This window comes from Sinohyriopsis cumingii, chromosome 19 (genome assembly GCF_028554795.1).
Source record: "Sinohyriopsis cumingii isolate HCF-2022 chromosome 19, ASM2855479v2, whole genome shotgun sequence".
Taxonomy (NCBI): Eukaryota; Metazoa; Mollusca; class Bivalvia; order Unionida; family Unionidae; genus Sinohyriopsis; species Sinohyriopsis cumingii.
Window position 1 is genome coordinate 54651558 of NC_142979.1, and position 21853 is coordinate 54673410.

At 35.0% G+C, this 21853-nt stretch overlaps 1 protein-coding gene across 2 annotated transcripts in view; it reads right to left on the reverse strand.

Annotated features, from left to right (window-relative positions):
* The window catches only part of LOC149775730 (leucine-zipper-like transcriptional regulator 1), an 87168-nt gene that overhangs the window by 35814 nt on the left and 29501 nt on the right, over positions 1-21853 (reverse strand). For both annotated transcript variants that reach the window (XM_089943732.1, XM_089943731.1), the window contains exons 8-15: positions 18750-18896; positions 16768-16822; positions 14708-14818; positions 13931-14023; positions 10546-10632; positions 7130-7244; positions 6510-6574; positions 5277-5393 (exon numbers count right to left, since the gene is read on the reverse strand). In XM_089943732.1, the coding sequence (XP_089799858.1) occupies positions 5277-5393; positions 6510-6574; positions 7130-7244; positions 10546-10632; positions 13931-14023; positions 14708-14818; positions 16768-16822; positions 18750-18896 (790 nt within the window). The remainder of the gene's footprint in view (positions 1-5276; positions 5394-6509; positions 6575-7129; positions 7245-10545; positions 10633-13930; positions 14024-14707; positions 14819-16767; positions 16823-18749; positions 18897-21853) is intronic.

The following is a 21853-nucleotide window of genomic DNA, read 5'->3' on the forward strand; positions in this document are numbered from 1 at the left end:
AAACTGACAGGACACCATGAATGACATTAAACTGACAGGACACCATGAATGACATTAAACTGACAGGACACCATTAATGACATTAAACTGACAGGACACCATGAATGACATTATACTGACAGGACACCATTAATGACATTAAACTGACAGGACACCATGAATGACATTAAACTGACAGGACACCATTAATGATATTAAACTGACAGGACACCATGAATGACATTAAACTGACAGGACACAATCAATGATATTAAACTGACAGGACACCAACAATAATGTTAAACTGACCAGACACAATGAATGACATTCAGGTGACTGGACACCATTAATGATATTAAACTGAGTGGACACCATGAATGACATTAAACTGACAGGACAGCATCAATGATATTAAACTGACAGGACACCATGAATGACATTAAACTGACAGGACACCATGAATGACATTAAACTGACAGGACACCATTAATGACATTAAACTGACAGGACACCATGAATGACATTAAACTGACAGGACACCATTAATGACATTAAACTGACAGGACACCATGAATGACATTAAACTGACAGGACACCATTAATGATATTAAACTGACAGGACACCATGAATGACATTAAACTGACAGGACACAATCAATGATATTAAACTGACAGGACACCAACAATAATGTTAAACTGACCAGACACAATGAATGACATTAAGGTGACTGGACACCATTAATGATATTAAACTGAGTGGACACCATGAATGACATTAAACTGACAGGACAGCATCAATGATATTAAACTGACAGGACATCAACAATAATGTTAAACTGACCAGACACAATGAATGACATTAAACTGACTGGACACCATTAATGATATTAAACTGACAGAATGCCATGACTTACATTAAACTGACAGGACGCCATGACTTATAAAACTGACAGCACACCATCAATGATATTGGACACCATAATAACATTAAATAATGATCAGGAAGTTCATTCCTATTTTTAAATTACAAAGCAGAACATAATCAGTGATTACACTGCACACCTCTATCAAGTTTTAAGTTATTTCCCCAATGCCATTTTAAACACTAATTTTCAGGCAGAAAATAAATTCAGACTAAAGTAACCTTGACCTAAAATAATGCTGCCCCCCTGTGAAAGACAAAAAACAATAAATATACCATTTTTATATTATTTCAAAGCAGAGATATCAAAATGAGCCACTAAGAACTGACAGTATCTGATGTGTACATCTTTCATCTTCTTTATTTGTTGTTTTCTACTCATGGTTATGCCATTCAATAGGTGAGTGGAATTTACAGCAAAGAAGGGATCACAATTTTGTACCAGTAGTGTTATGTTGTATTTTACACCTTTTCCAAACATAAAAACAACCTGTTTAATCAAGCGTACTATGCATGTCACGTCTTTTTCCTTTTGACTCTCACATCAAAAGACATATTCCTTAACCTAAATGCAAGCAACTACAAAGTCTGGGCCAGGTCAGTTATGCAATGTTATTGTGTGGAAACCATGTTTCTTCTTTCAATTAGTAACTTTGACTTGGACCTTTTTATCCCAAAATCAAACACCTTCTTCTTTACCCCAAATGCAAGCAATCTACAAAGTTCAGGTACATCATGCAGAACCCATGTTATTGTGTGGAAACCACTTTTTAAATATTGTTTACCATTAGACTTCAAAATCAACAGGGTTCCTCATTACATCAAGTGCAAGACATTCATAAAGTTTGGAAACCATGTTTCCATAAATAACAGAGTTCCAGTTATTGTGCACAAACCTATCTGCTGGATGAGGCTTAATTTTAGTTACTGTGCAGAAATCAATTTGCTTCTTTCAGGCACAGTGATTTTTGACCTTTTGACTCTGAAATCAACAGGTTCTTTCTTAGTCCAAGTGCAAGCTATCCACAAAGTTTGGTAACTGTGGATGGAAGAGAACGAGTTATTATGAAGAAACAGTTGGGTTTTTTTAAGACTGAAATTGATGGTGTCTATCTTTACCCCAAATGTAAGCCATCCTAAAGGTTTGGAAACTAGATGGTGGATAACTAAAGAAACTGTGTGGAAACCAGCTCAGTAACAGACAGATGGATAGACAGACATCATACCACAGTCATGCTTGCTTGATAAACCTTTCATCTGACTGAAAAAAATTATACTAATGTATATCTTGGCATATGAAATAATCAACTAAACAATTTTCAATGAAAAAAATCATAGTTGATCAAGTTATTATTTTTTCCATAGTTAGTTTCCCATCTCAGTGAACATCACCAAGTTAATGATTTTCACTTATGCTATTATCACTCTAATATGAGAGATTCAGACATTATCATTTTGAGTTGAGTCTTCAGCTGCCAACATAACATAAGTTTAAAAGCATTGAGAGTTGATTTAAAATTGGCATTTGCAATGTGCATCTCTTACTTCATCATGTAAAGTCATTTATCCTCTATAATGTTTCTGCTGAGCTCCATCTGAATAGTCCATTAAATATGGCAAGTTTCTGACGGGGACGGAAATCTGGATGTTGATCAGCAATTATAAACATGCATCTTACAAACATCATCGTGCCATTTATATTTCAATAACAAAATGTCCTGCTCATTAAACAGCAATGTTTTTTTGGACACTATTTAAGATCAACACATCTGAAGAGAGTGCAGTATTTTTTTTCATCAAGTAGAATTTTGCTAATTATGCTGATACCAGGTAAATAACTATCACACTCAATCTGCCCAATAATGTAAAGATCAGCCTTTAAAGAGATCCTATAACTCATGCCAAACTCATGATAAACTTGTCGAAATTCTGAACTTTAACTTCTTATCTTTTCATGAGGGCAAAATCATCAGTTTCATCCACTCACAAAGTTTTGTTTCAAGGTACAACAACAGTTTGTCTACAGGCTGCAAAAAAACATGTCGTCATGAACTGAATGCAAAGAATTTAGCCAACATTAATTTAATGCCCTTGGCACCCTTGATTAGTAGGTATAATTACACCCACTTCAAACTGTTGCACAGAACATAGGAAGAATGAATAGTTGTGATGCTGAGATGGTGTATATACTTTGATATGTGTGGATGTTGATGTTAATGACAACAACAGCACAACAGGTCCCCTCTAGGACCTCTCCTTCTCAACTACATAAGGTGGCACTATACAGTTTCGCATTTTGCATAGGGTTAGGATTTTAAAGAAAAAGAATGTCCCCGGCTTTCCTCACTGGTTATACTGGCTATTTAAAAAAGACCTTGTATATCTTAGGTATAGTGCAAAGAACCTTTAATTCCCTTTATTTTGGTGTATGATTGATGGGTGTACTATGGGTTATAGAGTATACAGCTTGGCCTTACTTCAAATGTGCACCTTTCAAAAAAGTGCTAGCTCTACTTGGTCATTTTCACTTCCTGAACTTCAGAGGTAAATTGTATAAAAAAGAGCTGATAACTTTTTTTTACGTTTTATATATTTGGTAATTCATTCATTGCACTTTCAGAAGCTGGTATTGTCTAGTCCGGCAAAATTCATTTTCCCTATTTTAATAGCTGCTATGTATAGTGTACTTTAGACTAATTCAGACTGATTTTTTAACACAAGGGAGCAGTCATTTTAGTTAGCAGTGTGCTTAAATCATGTAAAATTTCCAAAAGTACAATATCCAAAAGAAATATCATCCACATTACATTAATGTAGCATAGAGGTATGCAAACATTCTCTCCACTGTGCATGTTTTAAATGCGAACTACTTCACCTTACATACGTCACTCTCTCAAAAGTACATATTATCTGGTGAGCGTCACCATAAAGAAGATGTAGGTATTATTTTTGTATGATTTAATTATGTTTATATGGCTGAAACATTTAAGTCGCAAGCATCAAAACAATCCTTATGAATAATTCTCCTGCCTTTTTCCCCACAGAACAGTATTTATGAGTGTCAGAGTCTCTAACAAGTCCAGACTCCCCCCCCCATGATAAAAGTGAGCTATTTTAAGAATGCACATTACATTTTGTAAACATAGCAACCAATGTTATGCTGAATGACAGGAACATGAAACTAGCCAGAATTATTTCTGATATATCAACAATGAATTTTACAACTAGAAAAGGGAGGTAACTCATCAGCTTCATAAAGGTCAAAGGTCAAAGTGTAAAATATTTGCCTATTGTTTAATATGGAAGAAGCGAATTCACTTTCTCTTCATTTATTTTTTTATTTCATTGCAAATAAATGAAAAGAAACATTTTCACCATATATTTCTGTCACTTATTGCAACAGTTTTAAATTTAAGTTGACTCTATTCCTATATTCTAAGACTTCTAATTTCCCCATAATTAAGGTCACTACTCACACAAACATACCTCATGGCAAATTATGTAAGCAAGAGAAAAATGATCATAATTATTTTATTTTCATGCTTAACCTCAATATGAATGTACCATTTTATTCAGAACATCATACATAATTATATGAAAATTAAAAAAAATAATTGCAAACATTTTTTTTATTTTCTTTAAGGTGGCGCTATACAGTTTCGCATTTTGCATAGGGTTAGGATTTTAAAGAAAAAGAATGTCCCCGGCTTTCCTCACTGATTATGCTGGCTATTTAAAAAAGACCTTGTATATCTTAGGTATAGTGCAAAGAACCTTTAATTCCCTTTATTTTGGTGTATAATTGATGGGTGTACTATGGGTTATAGAGTATACAGCTTGGCCTTACTTCAAATGTGCACCTTTCAAAAAAGTGCTAGCTCTACTTGGTCATTTTCACTTCCTGAACTTCAGAGGTAAATTGTATAAAAAAGAGCTGATAACTTTTTTTTTACATTTTATATATTGGGTAATTCATTCATTGCACTTTCAGAAGCTGGTATTGTCTAGTCTGGCAAAATTCATTTTCCCTATTTTAATAGCTGCTATGTATAGTGTACTTTAGACTAATTCAGACTGATTTTTTAACACAAGGGAGCAGTCATTTTAGTTAGCAGTGTGCTTAAATCATGTAAAATTTCCAAAAGTACAATATCCAAAAGAAATATCATCCACATTACATTAATGTAGCATAGAGGTATGCAAACATTCTCTCCACTGTGCATGTTTTAAATGCGAACTACTTCACCTTACATACGTCACTCTCTCAAAAGTACATATTATCTGGTGAGCGCCACCTAAGAAAAATAACAAAATTGTGATTTCAGCACATATGTACATATACTGTCATTCATAACATCTGTATGGTGATAAATACCTTTAAGAAATCCAGCTTGAGACGTGCTGCATTCTGTAATGCCACCAAAACATTTCTGTGACCAATGCTGGCTTCCAAATACTGTACACATAGCTGTTCCAGTCTCTCCATGTGAAACTAAGGGCAATAATTGATAGGAAAAATTCATGACAATGACGTACATTGCTATCAAATCAATACCTAAAGGGGTCATCAATAAGCAAGCACAGGCTACTCAACATACAATACTTTGATTTGCCAATATCAATGTATGTAACAAGAAAATCAACGTTCTGTACCTTTATGATTTATCTAAAATCTGTTGAATAAAAGATGAATACTAAATTCTAGAAGACTTTTCTAGAAATTTGTGGCCGCATTTCTATGCTTTTTCTTGTGAACATCTTTTTGTTTCATTACAAATTTCTCACTAAATGGCAAATACTGCATCCATATCCAATTTATGTTAACTTGTCTGCACATCAGTTTTGGGGGACTGAACTGCCTGTATTCAACCTTTACTGCTGGGGGCTGAAAACTCTAAACTGAAAAAATATACTCAACCATGCAAATATGGATGCCATGTCAGAAAAGAAATTTGTGTTTGGTTTGAAATCCAACCAACATGGCACAGAGTTAGGGATCCATGGGTACCAATTGGGTTAGATATTATAAATTAATGAAACAAAATGACCAAGTTTTGTGCATTGTTTATACCACTGAGGCTAAATTTATGAGTGTCTGCTGTATTGGCCCAATAGTTTGTGCCTCGTACAATAAAAGTGCTTGCTTTTCTGTTTCACATAGTTTACACAGCATTTCTATCACTGACATTAATTTTGTAATGTTATTGTGGGTTTAAACCATTTTTCAGCAAATTATAGGCTATACATGGCAGCCAGTATAACTAGTGGAAAAAGAACCTGGGAATATCCTAGTAAGAACCAGCAACCCATGGGGAGCTAGTGGCATGTTTTTTTTACTTGAACACATTATATGAGCCTGAGACTTGAACCGATATGGACAGAGGTGAGAGGGCAGTTATCAGTAACGGCCAGTGCTTTTGACAACTTGGCCACCTGAGGCTCCATAAACAATACAGTATATAAGTTTAACACATTGTCATAAGATCTAATGAACTTGAAAATTTAATAAAACAATTGTAACATATAAAAATAAATATGCTAACGAAGGAGGAAATAAAGGTATTTTATGGTATGGCTAATTGGCAGAGATCACATAAAGATCACTTACTTGTAGAGATAATCTGTAGACATCCATCATAAGTATGGTCACCTCATTACTATTGGGATCCTGACCTGCATTATATAAGAAAAAAAATTTACTTGTAAACATGGATATCAATTAAAATTGAATACACAAGATGCAATTTTTATATTCTAAGCATTGATCTTCTGTGCTTAAGCATATGCCCATCTCCCACATTAAAAAACAAGTGTCCCATGGAAAGCAATATTCTGCATGTGAAGCCACTTCGATCTGCAAACAAAGAGAAGTCAGAAACTCTAACATACCAGGGAACAAAACTTGAGGTATATAGAAATACTCAACTAAGTTCCCAGTTGAATACAGTAGCTGATGTTGAAATCACATAACTTTAACAAATTATCTCAAAATACATAAGCCATCACCACTAAAAAGTGATGCATGTGTCCTTGTTACTGCCAAGGGTCATCTGAAACTAACTTTATCCCTACTCTAGCCAAACTTGCATATAAATTAAAATTAGTATAAATTATACAGCATTTGAGAAATATTAAGTTGTTCTTTTCTTCATTTTTCTTCTTCTTCAATGACACATTAATTGCACTTAATAAATTTCTAAGCTTCCAAACATTACACAAAATGCCTACCTTTCCTTGATGGGTAAATCCTGTCTGTATAAATGTAAGCCAGTACCATCTCAAAGGCCTTGGGATCTGCATCTGGTAACGTAACTTCCACCCTCTTCTCTTCATCCAACTGATCCTAAAATTTAACATCAGAAACTTATAATATATGTATAAAAAACTGGTAAGAAAGCCAGGGCTAGCAATATTTTTTAATGTTCATTTTCTAGGTAGGCTTACTTTACTTACTTTTATTTTCCAATTAAAATATCAGTAGATGTTTAATGGGAAAGTGACTGCTGGTATAATGCTAATAGGGATCAATACTCAATAAACAAATCTGAATGTGTTTAAGCATATACGTCATGACAAACCTAGATGAGCCCTAATTCAATATGTTCCTTTTGATCTTTATGAAAATCATTATGTTTCTTTGGTGTTTAGGACAGTAGCTATGTCCCGTTTTGCGTTTGGGAAAGTCGTTATGTCCCTTTTGTGCCTTGGAAAGATCATATGGTCAACTGCATCAAAGCAAACATACTAGTTTAAGTGATGTCTGCCAGTAACAGCAAACAGACAATGAATACCATAAGGCTTTTACAACAGCAAATAGTCACTAAATGGCATGGCATGGCAGATATATATGAGTAACATGATGTGAATGACATGGCTGATTGATATGGGTAACATGATGTGAATGACATGGCAGATTGATATGGGTAACATGATGTGAATGACATGGCCAATTGATATGGGTAACATGAGGTGAAGTGACATGGCCGATTGATATGGGTAACATGAGGTGAAGTGACATGGCCGACTGAGATCAGTAACATGATGCTAAGTGACATGGATGATAGATTAACATAAGGTAAGTGACATGGCCGATTGATATGAGAAACATAATGTGAAATGACGTGACCAATAGACATTGGTAACATAAGGTGAAGTGACATGGCCGATTGATATGAGAAACACGAGGTGAAATGACATGGCTGATTGATATATGGGTAGCATTTAATGCCATTTTTAGTGCACATAAGGCAATGTATGGCAGACAGACATGGGCAACATAAATTGATGTAACAAGCAAGACAGACATGGTTAACATGATGTGACACTGTTGCTTTGGTTTTAATGCTGTTTCTAGCACAAGCAAGGCTATATATAGCAGCCAGTGTAACAGGTGGAGGAAGAACCAGGGAAAATCCTGGAAAGAACCACCAACCATTGGGAAGCTACTGGAAAGCTTTTTCACATAACCACAATGGCTAAGCTGGAGACTTGAACCCAAGCGGACACATAACACGGGTAACATGATGTGATACAACATGGCATATAGACATGAGTAAAATAATGTGACATTACGTAACTGATAGACACAGTTAACATGATGTGACATGAATTGATGTAATAAAACAGATATCATTAATATGTAATGTAACATGACTGTCATGATTAACAAGATTGCTGTAACATGGCAAATTGACCTGAGTAACATGATACAATGTAGCATGACAGATAGACATGAGTAACACATATAATGTAACAGGGGCATACAAAAATACATATTAATTTTGAAAAATTTAACAGAAGAGTTCTGAAATCATTCATCAGGAAAAACTATTCAACTGATGGAATATGTCCAATTTTTTTCATAACTGAATGGTGTGTACTTTATGATTCAATTTGACTTTCAGAGTACAAATCATGCCTTTGAAACTATGATGATGTTTTTTTTTTAGTTTGCTAGACAACAACAAAATCTGTTGTTTTATGAAACATTAGGACACATGAAGTGTATAACATGAACTATGCATTGATAGATAATTAATTTCATCTAAACTAATACAAGATTTCATTAACTGATTTTCAAATAAAGAATATCCGTGTCACAAATCTCTCTCCACAAGTTAAAATACCAAAATCTATTGAGTTTCAGAGCTGGAGAAAATTTTAGCAATTCAGTAGTCTTAAAGTGAAATTACTGATATTAAACCTGTCCAAAATTTAGCACATCAAAGATTATAACCTATAAATTTCCATAACCAAAACATCACCTGTTTTGTAACCAAAATGCCAAATATTACAAAATTTATGACCACTCTGGTGGCCTAACAGGTTAGAGCATCCATCTTGGATGTGGAAGGTTGTGGATTCAAACCCCAGCTAAGTCATACCAAAGACTTTTTAAAAAGGTACTAACAGCTGCCTTGCTAGGCACTCAGCTTTAAGAGGCTAGTTTTAGGACTGGTCAGCCTGGTGTCAGGATAATGTGACTGGGTGGAACATCATGCTACATGTCTGCAGTATGATGCCCCAGTGCTAGACATCACTATAACCTGCCACACTGCAGACATCATAATGATCTGACTGAAAAATTCTTAAAGCTACATTAAAAATCCAAATCACACACACACACACATATGAAAATGCATGTTCTACGTTATATATGCATATATGATCTGAATTAATACAATAGGTGGCATAGTGATTTATGCTGACTTACTATGGACAGCAATCTGGTAATGAATGGATAAATTATTTCTAAAATATATTTAATAATGAAACCAGCTTTGTGTTAAATATATACATATACACAACATATTTAATCATTTAAAAGTCAAATCCAACAGCAAACTGCACAGACCCAGATCTGCTGTCACATACTGTGCTGCCAGGTCCAAGTTTATGCAACTTGTTAGGACTAATCTGTAGAACAAAAAACACTGACTCTGACCTGCTGACACATTATGTGACGGCAGATCTGGGTCTATGTTGACTACAGATGGACTCAATTTTATATGCAAGTATGTATGGTAGATATATTCTTAAAATTATGATTTTCTGTTTTATACAGATGAAGAATTTTTTTCCCTAATGCCTCTCAATTTCTGTTTATATTAATTGAAGCAGTACCATTTTCAAGCAGATTTACTTATTTTCCTATGTTGGCATTCAAATCAAAGAACAAGTACTGTCAGTACACTATACTATATGTGCTCACTTGTAAGTCCAGTCCAACTGCCCCCCCCCCCAACCACATCCAGATCTGCCTTAGCATTGTGCACCAAAAGTTCTGGGTGTATGCGGTTTGTTAGGAGTGATCAGCAGAACAAACAACATAAACCACGATCTGCTGGCACATGATCTGACAATAGATTTGTATCCTATATCAACTCGCTATTTTCCCCAACTAGAATCCTGATAGTTTCACTGAAGGGGGTTTTGTACACAATGAGCAGTTTCTGAATGGACAAAACTTATCTGCAGAAGAATGATAGATTGGAAAACTAAATTAAGACCAATGCTTAAAAAGTTGGTATGGCATATGTATAAATATTTCTTCATATTACATGTCCTTGCAGTCAAACTGAGGGAATACGTTTTGCACAAATTACAACTGTTGACGTGTATATCCTCTACATTCTATGTCTCACCTGTGATTTGGCCAATGTAATTCTCTCTCGTAACCATGGTGATCTGGCAGCAACAACGGCCATATGAGCTGGTACTCTCACGCCATTCTGTCCAAAATACATTCATGTACACTTCATTAAAGAACAACATAAAATAAGCCACTCCTCCTTCAGCCATAAGAAATATTTTACTATACATTATTCAACCCTCCCTCCAAATGAATATAGCAAGAATACATCCACTATACAAATATTTACTTATATACCATGTATCTTTAGTGCCTGGAAAAAAGTAAACAAAATGTGGAAAAATATGAAAGTATCAATAAAATCCTCACCTGAATGCATACAACTTAATTTTTTTCTGCAATTTTATGTATTTACTTAAGTATGTCTGGTGTGCCATGTAGTTTACTATTGTTATGTTATACCGACTAACCAATAATAAAAATATAGGAAACAAATTGTTAATGAAAATAAAAACCTTTATCAGCAAGAGGCCAAAGAGGGACTAAGGTCACTCACCTAGCTTACAAGTAACTCTAAAAGCCTAAAACCCTGGTGCAAACTTGAAAGGCTTTATGCCAGGATGATTGTGTGAAATTTTGTCAACTTCTATGGACCAATTTTCAATTTTGTTTCTAACTCTGACAGCACATTAGCATTAGCTGTATAAACTCTGGGTATATATACAAGCTGATGTAAGAATGCCTTCTGTCAAAAAAATTTCAAATTCTGTTTAGAGGTTGTTTGAGACAAAGTCATTTAAAGGTTTTTATATTTAATTCTTTTATGATGTCCATATCTGATGGAAAGGCTTCATTTATAAAATTTAAAAGGTTTTTATACCAGGATGCCTTTTATCAAAATCCTGTTCAGTGATTTTTGAGAAGTCATCATTTAAATGCAATGGTGCCAACATTTTATGGTAGGCTGACCATCATAACTTCAAAGGTCTTTAAACAATGTCCCCTCTAAATGTATAAGCAACAATGTGTTCATTGAGAATTGACAATATAAGCCCATATTCCAATTCTGATCAAAAACAGATCAAACATCTCTTCCAGAGTGATAATAAGTTCAGATGACATTACACAAGATCTCACTCATTACTGAGATAGCCTAAAATCTTAATGATCTACTCCAAATCTGAAAAAAACTGGATTACAAACTGGATATAAGATTACATTATTACAATATGGCTTCCAGAGTGGCAACAAGCTCAGCCAATCAGATACAAGATCAACTCTTTAATATGCATGCATCTTGCTCATCATCACATTTGACAAAATCTCGATGATAAACACACACACACACACATTCCAACTTTGAACAAAACTGGATAAAAATATTGCCTCGAGATTGGTAACATGTTCAGCCAATCAGATGCAAGATCACCTCACAAACTGTGTCGACCTTGCTTGCTACTGAAAAAGTGCAAGATTTTGATAACATAAGCATATACCTAGTATTTAAAGATGGATCAGAAATTTGGCCTCCAGAGTGGTAACAAGGTCAGCCAACATTGCCCCATTAATAGGCATGGATTTAATATCAACTCCATCCAAGACATTGATGACATAAGCCCATATTTTAAGTCTGATAAAAATAGAATCAGAAACATGGATTCAAAAGTGTTAAAAGATTGGTCAATCTGGTGCAAGATCACCTCATTAACCACTAGCGACGACTCAACAGGGCAGGAGGTAGTAGCCTACTGCCGAGCTCTGTAGCGTCATGGTCATGCATGATACACTAAAGTGGGTGGTATTATAGAAAGGTAGACAGATGTAGCTCTACAATGATACCAAATAATCTGGAATATCTAGTTGCACTACAAAATACAGATAAAAAACTCATTTTTTGGACCTGACTCTTTGTAACACAAAATTCGCCTGTGGTCGGAATCTGATTTTGTGTCCGGATTTGGGACTTTTTGGTCTCAGATCTAAGGCAAACTGGTATAAACTGCAAACGGACAGATGAGCCTTTGCAAAAAGTAGGATAAGATGGTCATTTGGAATAAAGAGTGGTCTCCATACAAAAATAATGGCTCCATTTAGCACCAAAAAAAACTATAACAAAAACTCCAACTTTTATCCTTCTGTTCATGTGCGAGTCAAATAGCCAATGAAAAACGATGTTTCTAACACAACTAGGCAGTATGTTATTGAAAGATGACCAGAGATTTGGTGTTTTTGAGTCTATTCAGAAATAGCTTTCAAAATGTGTTTCCTACTTGATTTTCAGGCAAAAATGACAAAAAGCTCCAGGGGTTAATGTGTTAATATGCATGGATCTCAACCATTATCAAACTCATCAGAGATGTTTTCTAATGGTATTAACCCAGATTCCATGTTTGGACAAAACAGAACCAGAAATAAAGACTCCAGAGTCATAACAAGCAATTGCTGATGAATGCAAGAAAGACAATATATAGTGCAAGGAGACTGTAGAGCCACACCATAAGTTCACCTGGTCTGATGTCCAGGCAAACTAAAAGATGAAAGGCCTATATGCCGGGATGCCCTCTACCAAATTTGGTCAAAATTGGTTTTACAGCTTTTGAGGAGTTGGTACCAGATACACAAGATATTTACAACATTACAATGACCATTAACATTCTTGAGATCCATCCTGACCTTAGACACTTAGATCCACTTGTCTTACATCATGTCCACTTACATTAATTTGGTGACACATCTGAGAAGCTGGTAATACAGATACTGTCACATTACAATGACCATTAACATTCTTGAGATCCGTTTTGACCTTAGACACTTAGATCCACTTAGCTTACACTGTGTCCACTTACATTAATTTGGTGACACATCTGAGAAGCTGGTAATACAGATATTGTCACATTAAAATGACCATTAACATTCTTGAGATCCATTTTGACCTTAGACACTTAGATCCACTTAGCTTACACCATGTCCACTTACATTAATTTGGTGACACATCAAAGAAGATGATAATACAGATATTTTCACTTTAAAATGACCATTAACTTCCAAAGATCCACAAACACACGATTGTTATTCCTATTATAATACACTCTGGAAAATATTGTCAAAAACAACCCAAAATTTTCCACTACACTACATTACAGGGGGATTCATGGCATCACAATGACATCAAAGATTTGTCAACAGTTTAACATGGATTTTATTGCAGCACATTGTTACACTGAACCCAACAGAAATCACTTAACATATGCTGAGATTTTCAAATTTAAACTTAATTTTCCTTCCTTGTGATCTAAAGCTGTAAAATTTAAAATGATCTGACTTACATTTCCCAAGCTAAAAACCACATCGCAAAACTGATGACTTTCCAAGAGTATTCCATAATAATTTTCCTTTCTATGATCTAAAGCTGTAAAATTTAAAATCATCTGACTTACATTTCCCAAGCTAAAAACCACATCGCAAAACTGATGACTTTCCAAGAGTCTTCCATAATCATCATGAAGTGTGCATTTTGGATAGCTGGAAAACTGAAATTAAAAACAAGCTTTGACCTTCATTATTACAACTATACTGATATTACATCCATGACAACACTATGTTTAAGTTCAAAACTCAAATACATACCTGCTGTTCCTCACAATCACATCAAATTTTGGGTCCAACTACAGTTATCAAAACTTTTTAAGCATCTGATCAGCACTTTTTATATCTTTCTTGCCAATGATATCTAAACAATTCCATACACTTAACTAAGACTGCACAAAATGTTCAAAGAAAATGTACTAATTTATTATCCATTGTTACTGTTTATATTTGCTTGGATCCAAATGCAAACTACAATGAGCCAGATCTACCATTGCATAACATGTCAACTGGTCTGGATCTATACAGTTTGATAGAACTGAACAGTAGAACAGGCAACACAGACCCTGATCTCATGGCATATTATACAAAGGCAGCTCAGGGTCTATGCTGTTTGTAGTTGGACCCATTTATAAGATAAAAGAGTATATATGGAAAGTTTGCCATGCATAAACCAATTAGCAAGAAGGAAGACAATCTGTACTGTTACATGTACAAGATATTTCCCCCCCTACCAACATACCTTTTAGATTGTCTGACCTACATTTTAATTTACATAATGTGGCAAATATTTGATGACATGATCTTTTTACCCGCAACATACTGATAATTCTAAACATGAGATCTACCTGGAATCTGTAGATTTCCCCACTGCGAACATTATTGTCCACTGTACCACCAAAGATGTACATGGCATCAGCAACCACAGCTGATGCATGGAAAAGTCTCCCAGCAGGAACCTTAAGGAGAAAACATTTTAACTTGGAACAGCAAAATAACAAATTCTAACAACTTATTTTATCTATTTTTGCTAGCTCAGATGGATCTAAGAACTTGGAAGAAACTGCCAATATTAGGTGGTGAACCGCTTAACTGGACTGCAATGAAAGTTCTGGTCCCACTTAACTAGACTGCAGTGAAAGTTCTGGTCCCACTTAACTGGACTGCAATGGAGTTCTGGTCCCACATAACTGGGCTGCAATGGCAGCTCTGGTCCTACTTTTATAAAACAGGCTCAACACTCATCCTCAACTAGTCAAGATTTTGCTCAGCTGAGAAATTTGATCAAGTGGCTTTCATAAAACTTGCCCAACACATTTTGTGAAAAGTTCATGGTTGCGAATTAGGTGAACATTTATCTTCTACAATGTAAGCAGCCATCATTTTGTCTGCTTACCAAGATATATTATTTCACCATTTCACTGAACAAACTTTCCCATAACCACTAATTAGCCTACCATATTTTATTTGCTCCATTCTCTGGGCCAAGGACATATAGTTTACATGGTCTGGCAAGCACATATGGTTCTGAAATGGAAAGACACTGAAAAACTCTGCCATCAACCCATAAGATGGGCCAACAGAAGAAATATTTTAAAAGTGTTTCAAAAAAAGGATAAAAGAAACAAAAGAATATATAAACTTCAAGACTTTTAGCTGTGCATGATATAAAAAAAAGGTGAAGGAGGAAGAAACGAATAGGAAACAGATAAATGAACTAGACAGAAAAGTTGAGTAAAAGTTGTATTAGAAAGGAAGTTTGCACTTCAGGCTTGGTTGCATGGAGTTCTGCATATTTCATTACTGGGAGAGTTTAATTTAGCATCATTTTAATTTTTTTACCATAGTGGATATTCCCAGTCCTTGTTCCTCCAATTTTAACTCCAAAACATAAAAAAACTAGAGCAACTATTATGCATAAAAAACTGGAGGTACATCAAAAGTTCAGTATTGCTAATCTTTATGCCTTTGATTTCATATTACAACAACCCCTTTACCCGAAACTTATAAAAAATATTCACTTATAAGTCCAACTGCAAACTGCACATAGATCTGCCATCACATAATGTGCAAAGCAGATCTGGGTATAAGCAGTTTGTTAGGAGCAATCGGCAGAATAAACAACATACACCCTGATCTGCCAGCACATTATGTTATTCACAGCTGGGTTAGAATTGTATTTGTTCATATTCATTAACCCACCCAAAGACAGTGACCCAGTTGTCATAATCCAATATCTGACAAATATAATGCATCTTCTTGCTAAGCATATAATATTTTGGATTTAAAAATGTGACCAAAGATAAATTATTTTATATATTTGACCTCTGACATCATCCCAGGAACCCACGGAGAAGAAGTTGATACTTTTCCCACATATTGCTACTATATGGGCAAATAATGTATAATTGACAGACCAACAAAATGAATATATACAATTTCTCAAAGTGGATGCATAAAAATATCAATTCTAACACATCTGTGCATATGTTGTACTTATTAGTAAAACATCAAAATTTGCTATAGTAAAGTCAATGAAAATCTTCATGTACACTATATACTTGCTAATCTGCATTATGCAAAATCAGAGTCAACACTGTAGTGGGAGACAACATACAAGTGAATATATATATCGTAACTCTGAAGCCATTTTGGTGTGACAAAAGAAAATTATAAATATATATAACATAACATTTCTCAACAAGAATTTTCATAAATATGATAAAAAGGGAAAAACATCTATGTTTTTGAGAATGTAAGTGGCTTTACTATTGCAAATACAGCTGTATGTATTTCACCAACTCCGCTAAGATGTCACTGGTAAAACACAATTAACAGTAACACAACCAATAATATTATAAAGTTTGAGAATTGTATGTTCTGTTAAAAAAGAAATCATTCTTATTACCTGGCTGTCCAAAGATGGTTCAATGACTGACCATGTCTGAGAATCAAGATCATAACTGAAGAAAAAAGCAATGGGCTGACTTTGTTAAAACTTAAATTAAATTTAAATAAAAATAAAATAAAATAAAATAAAATGAAAAAAATTAAATTAAATTAAATTCCTTTAAGGTCAGTATGAATACAAGTTTGAGAGTTGAAGCATTTTGGTTTTCTTAAAACTTAATTGTTGTTCTCTTTCATTTCTTAAAGGTAATAAAATGACAAGAATATTCAATTATACAACATGTTTTTCTCAACAATAACACAGACCTGTTTACTCCTTTGTGGATACATCACTAGTTCAAAGCAGTCTGTCCATATTTTTCAACAACTATGAGTAGTATAGCTATTAAGTTAATAGTTCAGCAATAAAAAAGAAACTTCACCCAGAAATACATTTACTGTCTTTCATGACGAATAAATAATTATCTGTTTCTTTTACCAAAGAAGAAACTCCTTTTCCTAAAACCAGTATCACTCTACCTTTTCTAACTATATTATTAACCTTCCCTTCTGCAATTTCTTTAAATCCTGAATCAGCAGTTTTAAATCCTGGGTTAATGAATCAGCAGTTTTAATGGTAAGTTTAACTTTTCCAAAAGCTGATATATCGTCACTTCAGCACGAATAATGTGCATTTCGTCACTGTCGGAATCTAAATGAATTTACAGAATGAGGACATAGACGTATTTGTGTCTTTTATTTTGGCCCATTCCTTGTGGGATTTGCACTCAACATTTCTTTGTACGTCACTTCTACCACCATTTGCTACACAAAAATTCAATTCACACACACCACACTGAACATAATGAACTCCTCTGTTTGACTGTTTTATATATGGCCAAATATCTGTATCAATCTTTTGAAACTTCTGGCTAGCACCTGACTTTTTGACTTCTTCCAATTTTCATTTCACATGACATTGGTCCACATTTAAAGAAAACCAATTGCCAATTACTCCCAGCAATGACTGCAGATAGTTTACCAGTTTGTACAGGAACCATTCAATAAGCAATTCTTTGACAATGATCAATTAATATTTTAACGAAAAGAAATTTTAGAAGTGGAATGAAACAATAAAACATCATTTTTTGCCAATTCTGTCATTTTCAGTAGTCTTGGCTAGACGACTCATTTTGAGTTGTTCATATAAAATACAGAGAATCAGTAGGGGTAAACAGGTCTGACATCATAATATGTTTTACCTTATCGTGGGTGAATATAATGGATAAGTTGAGTGTGAAGGGGAAGTGAGTAAAATGTAATGGATAAATGAAATTTTCATAAGCAAACAACATACATTTCTTGATTTAAAATATCAATAAAGCTTGTCCTTACCTTGGTCAACAACAAAAAAAGCTATTTCATGATCCACAATAAAATGCTCAACTCTGGGCATGAAATTATTAAAGACTGCAGTGCTATACATTTTCTTATAATGTCTTGTTTAAAGTGTACCTTATAGGAGCATTCTGAATTGAAATAATTTTACACTGAAGTAGTCCAACAATATCAAGGAAGATAACCACTATGACTATAATTTCCTTTTTAATATATGAGTTCTGTCCCTTTATTTTTCACAGCCAATAGAACTAAATATAAAAAACAACTATTATTAGAAATACAAACTACACATAGTAACTTGGAGTAAAGAGCATGCCATAAACTTGAGAGGGATATATATCTCCAAGACAAACAGTGATTCTCATTTTTTTTTAACCACCCAGTTTGAGCCCTGAATAACCTATATGTTTGCCCAGTGCTTGTGAGCACAAAGATTACATCGGCACAAATGTAAAATTACATTGATCATATGACAATATATTCTGATATTTTGTTTCAACATAACATCTTGACAGTAATAAGATAGGACAGTAGATGTATATCTATAAATTGGGGTTAAACACGATTCCCTGATATTTATTCACATCTTTGACCACTCACCAGTAAAGTTCGCTGGGTAATGTTTGCCCTGTAGCTCCACCAAACACATAAAGATTCCTGTCAAAAGCCACCATTGTGTGGCCATATCTCTTTTCTGGGGGAGGGGGTGATCCTCGCAAAATGTGCTCTGTTGAGATTCTTGTCCACCTGTATGTTTAAAACACATCTCCATTAAAAAGTGAGAAAAATGGACTGAAATATAATCAACATTATACGAGTGACACTTGGTATGAAATTGCTGGTTGGTTTTAACAGCTCTTTTATCACTTGATTTGGCTATATCATCCTGAGGAAATGACATCTTAGTATATTTCACAAGGAAACAGCAAGGCAGCCAACCCTGGCTGTTGGGTGGGCATCAAACATGTGACCCTAGGAATATCAGAAACCTGTGGAATAATACTAAATGTGGTCTATTGCATAAATTAATTTAAAAGTTTCAGAAATTTTACGTTAGCCATCTGATGAATAAAAGTTTGAGATTATGTGTGTCACACATATACAAAAGAACTCCGCAGCAGTCAAAGATGCAGCTTCATGACATTGTACTGTATTATGTTACAGTTTGACATAAGTTATCTTTGGACAGGACATTCAAACATTTGACTATTAAATGTGAACGAATATCTTTATATTATAAATCGTTGTTAAATTTGGTGATCTTAAGTGATTTAAAATCATACAAAACATCATCTAATACATGTTTGTATGGTACATGCCCATAGGCAAATCTCAAAAACTGAGAGATGGTGCAAGGGAGTTGTGCTCAGTTTGTAATGCTTTCTGTTCTGCTTGTTTCACACCCTATAATCTTAACACAGTAAACATATCAGTACCTTTACTTAGCATTTATATGTACCAGATTTTTGTATTATATAAATGCCCCCAGTTTCTTTTATTTATCAATCCCTTATTTCATATGGTACACTCTCAAAATCTATCATTTTCAATTTGTAACAAAAATCATGGAAAGACTCATAATGTGAATACTTACTACTGGCAGCAAGTTTTGAATAAACAATATCTTATCAACTGCATTTTAATTATAATGTTGTACATGGGATTTTCCAATCTGCAAGACCTAACCTAGGGAAAGGTGGTTTGAAAGTAAGCTCTTAAGTGTGCCAAATTAAGGGTCACAGCCATCGAAATAGGCACTGCCCTATTCATGACTTTGGCTATGCAAGCCATCAATTCCCATGCATGTTCATGCCCATGTTTTCTGCCTGGTGAAATATCACCAAAGATGCCAAGTCCAGCATTGATGATGTTTCTACCATATTCCACACATGGTGATCCACCTTCATGGGATCTGTTGGAATCTGTCATTGAAGGGGACACAACAGGGAAGAGGGTTAGAAAAACCAAATTTTTAACCCCACCAAGGATACTTGGATTATCCACTTGTTGTTCAGAAAAAGTTTGACCCAAGTTTGGAGAATTCTGGCACCAACTGTAAGATTCTCTATGGGCGGTAGGGTAAGTCAGTCACTGGCACTTTTGTTTCTTTTAAAATTTTTATTAAATTAGTTCCTAGACTAAAAAGTCCATTGAAATCTAAAATAGATTTGTGGCCAAGTCTGCCACTGCTGAATAGAACGTGACTGCCTATCCATCTACCTCTGATCATCTCTCTCTTGTAACAGAGAATGTTCGGTTCAAAAAGGAAAAGAGGCTATGAAGAGCTGGTGGAGCACCTTTTTCGCTGCCTGCTTCTACATTTCCTCTATACCTCCACTGAAGAACAGCAGTGAACCAAACAAGAATGAGTGTCAGGCCAAAGAGTAATGCAGTTTCAGAGACAACACATGCAGAAAAGTGCCTCATTGTATTAAATTGAGATTAGAAGCTGTTAAGGGTGTTGGCCATGGAAAGATGCACTGCCCTATTCATGATTTTGGCTATGCAAGCCATCAATTCCCATGCATGCTGATGCCCACATTTTCTGCCTGGTGAAAAATTACCAATGATGCCAAGTCCAGCACTGACGACATCTCCACCATAATTCCACACATGGTGATCCACCTTCTACAACAGCAGAGGAGATATTTGTACTGCCAAAATGTTCATTTTGACACTCTGAATGCTGATGTTGTATATGTCCAAATGTGTGCATTACCAGCATGCAGAATATGATATCTGTAGCAGGTTTCCATGATAAAAATTGTAGAATTACCAAGGTCCTGGATTTTGTCCAAGAGACAACTGGAAATGTTGCCAATTTTCCTCATCTGCCAAAGGTTCGCAAAAAGAGCAATTAGACAGTCAGATTCCAATCAATTTTTTCCATGGCTGCCTTTAAACTGAATTCTGTCCTCTTCATGGTAAAATCAGAGTTAGATAGAAAATCAAAGTTTCCCAACACTCACTGTGAGAGTTGTCCTCATCTGTCAATTGTTGGGGTGGGTAGTTTTAAGAACAATGTTTTATACATTACTGATAAAACTGTCTACTGATTTGTGGTAAGAGACTCCCAAAACATCTATATTTGGTCATATAGCCCCTCAAAGGGTCAGTCAGATGGCTGGCTGGACTGGTCTGCAGCTAGGACAGCAAGCAAGAGATGGCTGGTACAGGCCTATTCTATGTCTCTGAGCCCATAGCAGAAAATGAGAAAAACAAATTTGTGTGTCTTTCTGGGAGGGAGTGATTTGGGAGGTAGCAGAGCTTATTTCTTAATGTTAATGTGGTTAAGTAATGTAGTTGACCTCAAGCAACTGTGATGTTAAGAAGTTGCTGACTACAGCAACATATGTGGAGCATTTTGTGGCTCTCTTGCATGCCAATGTGGAGCATTTTGTGTCTCTCTTGCATGCCTATGTGGAGCATTTTGTGGCTCTCTTGCATGCCTATGTGGAGCAGTTTGTGGCTCTCTTGAATGCCTATGTGGAACATTTTGTGGCTCTCTTGCATGCCTATGTGGAGCAGTTTGTGGCTCTCTTGCATGCCCTGACAGCTCTTAAGCTAAATGGTTAATCATCTGTCCTGTGAGTGTAGATTATACACATCTGTCCTATGAGTGTAGATTATACACATCTATCCTATGAGTGTGGATTATACACATCTGTCCTATGAGTGTAGATTATACACATCTGTCCTACGAG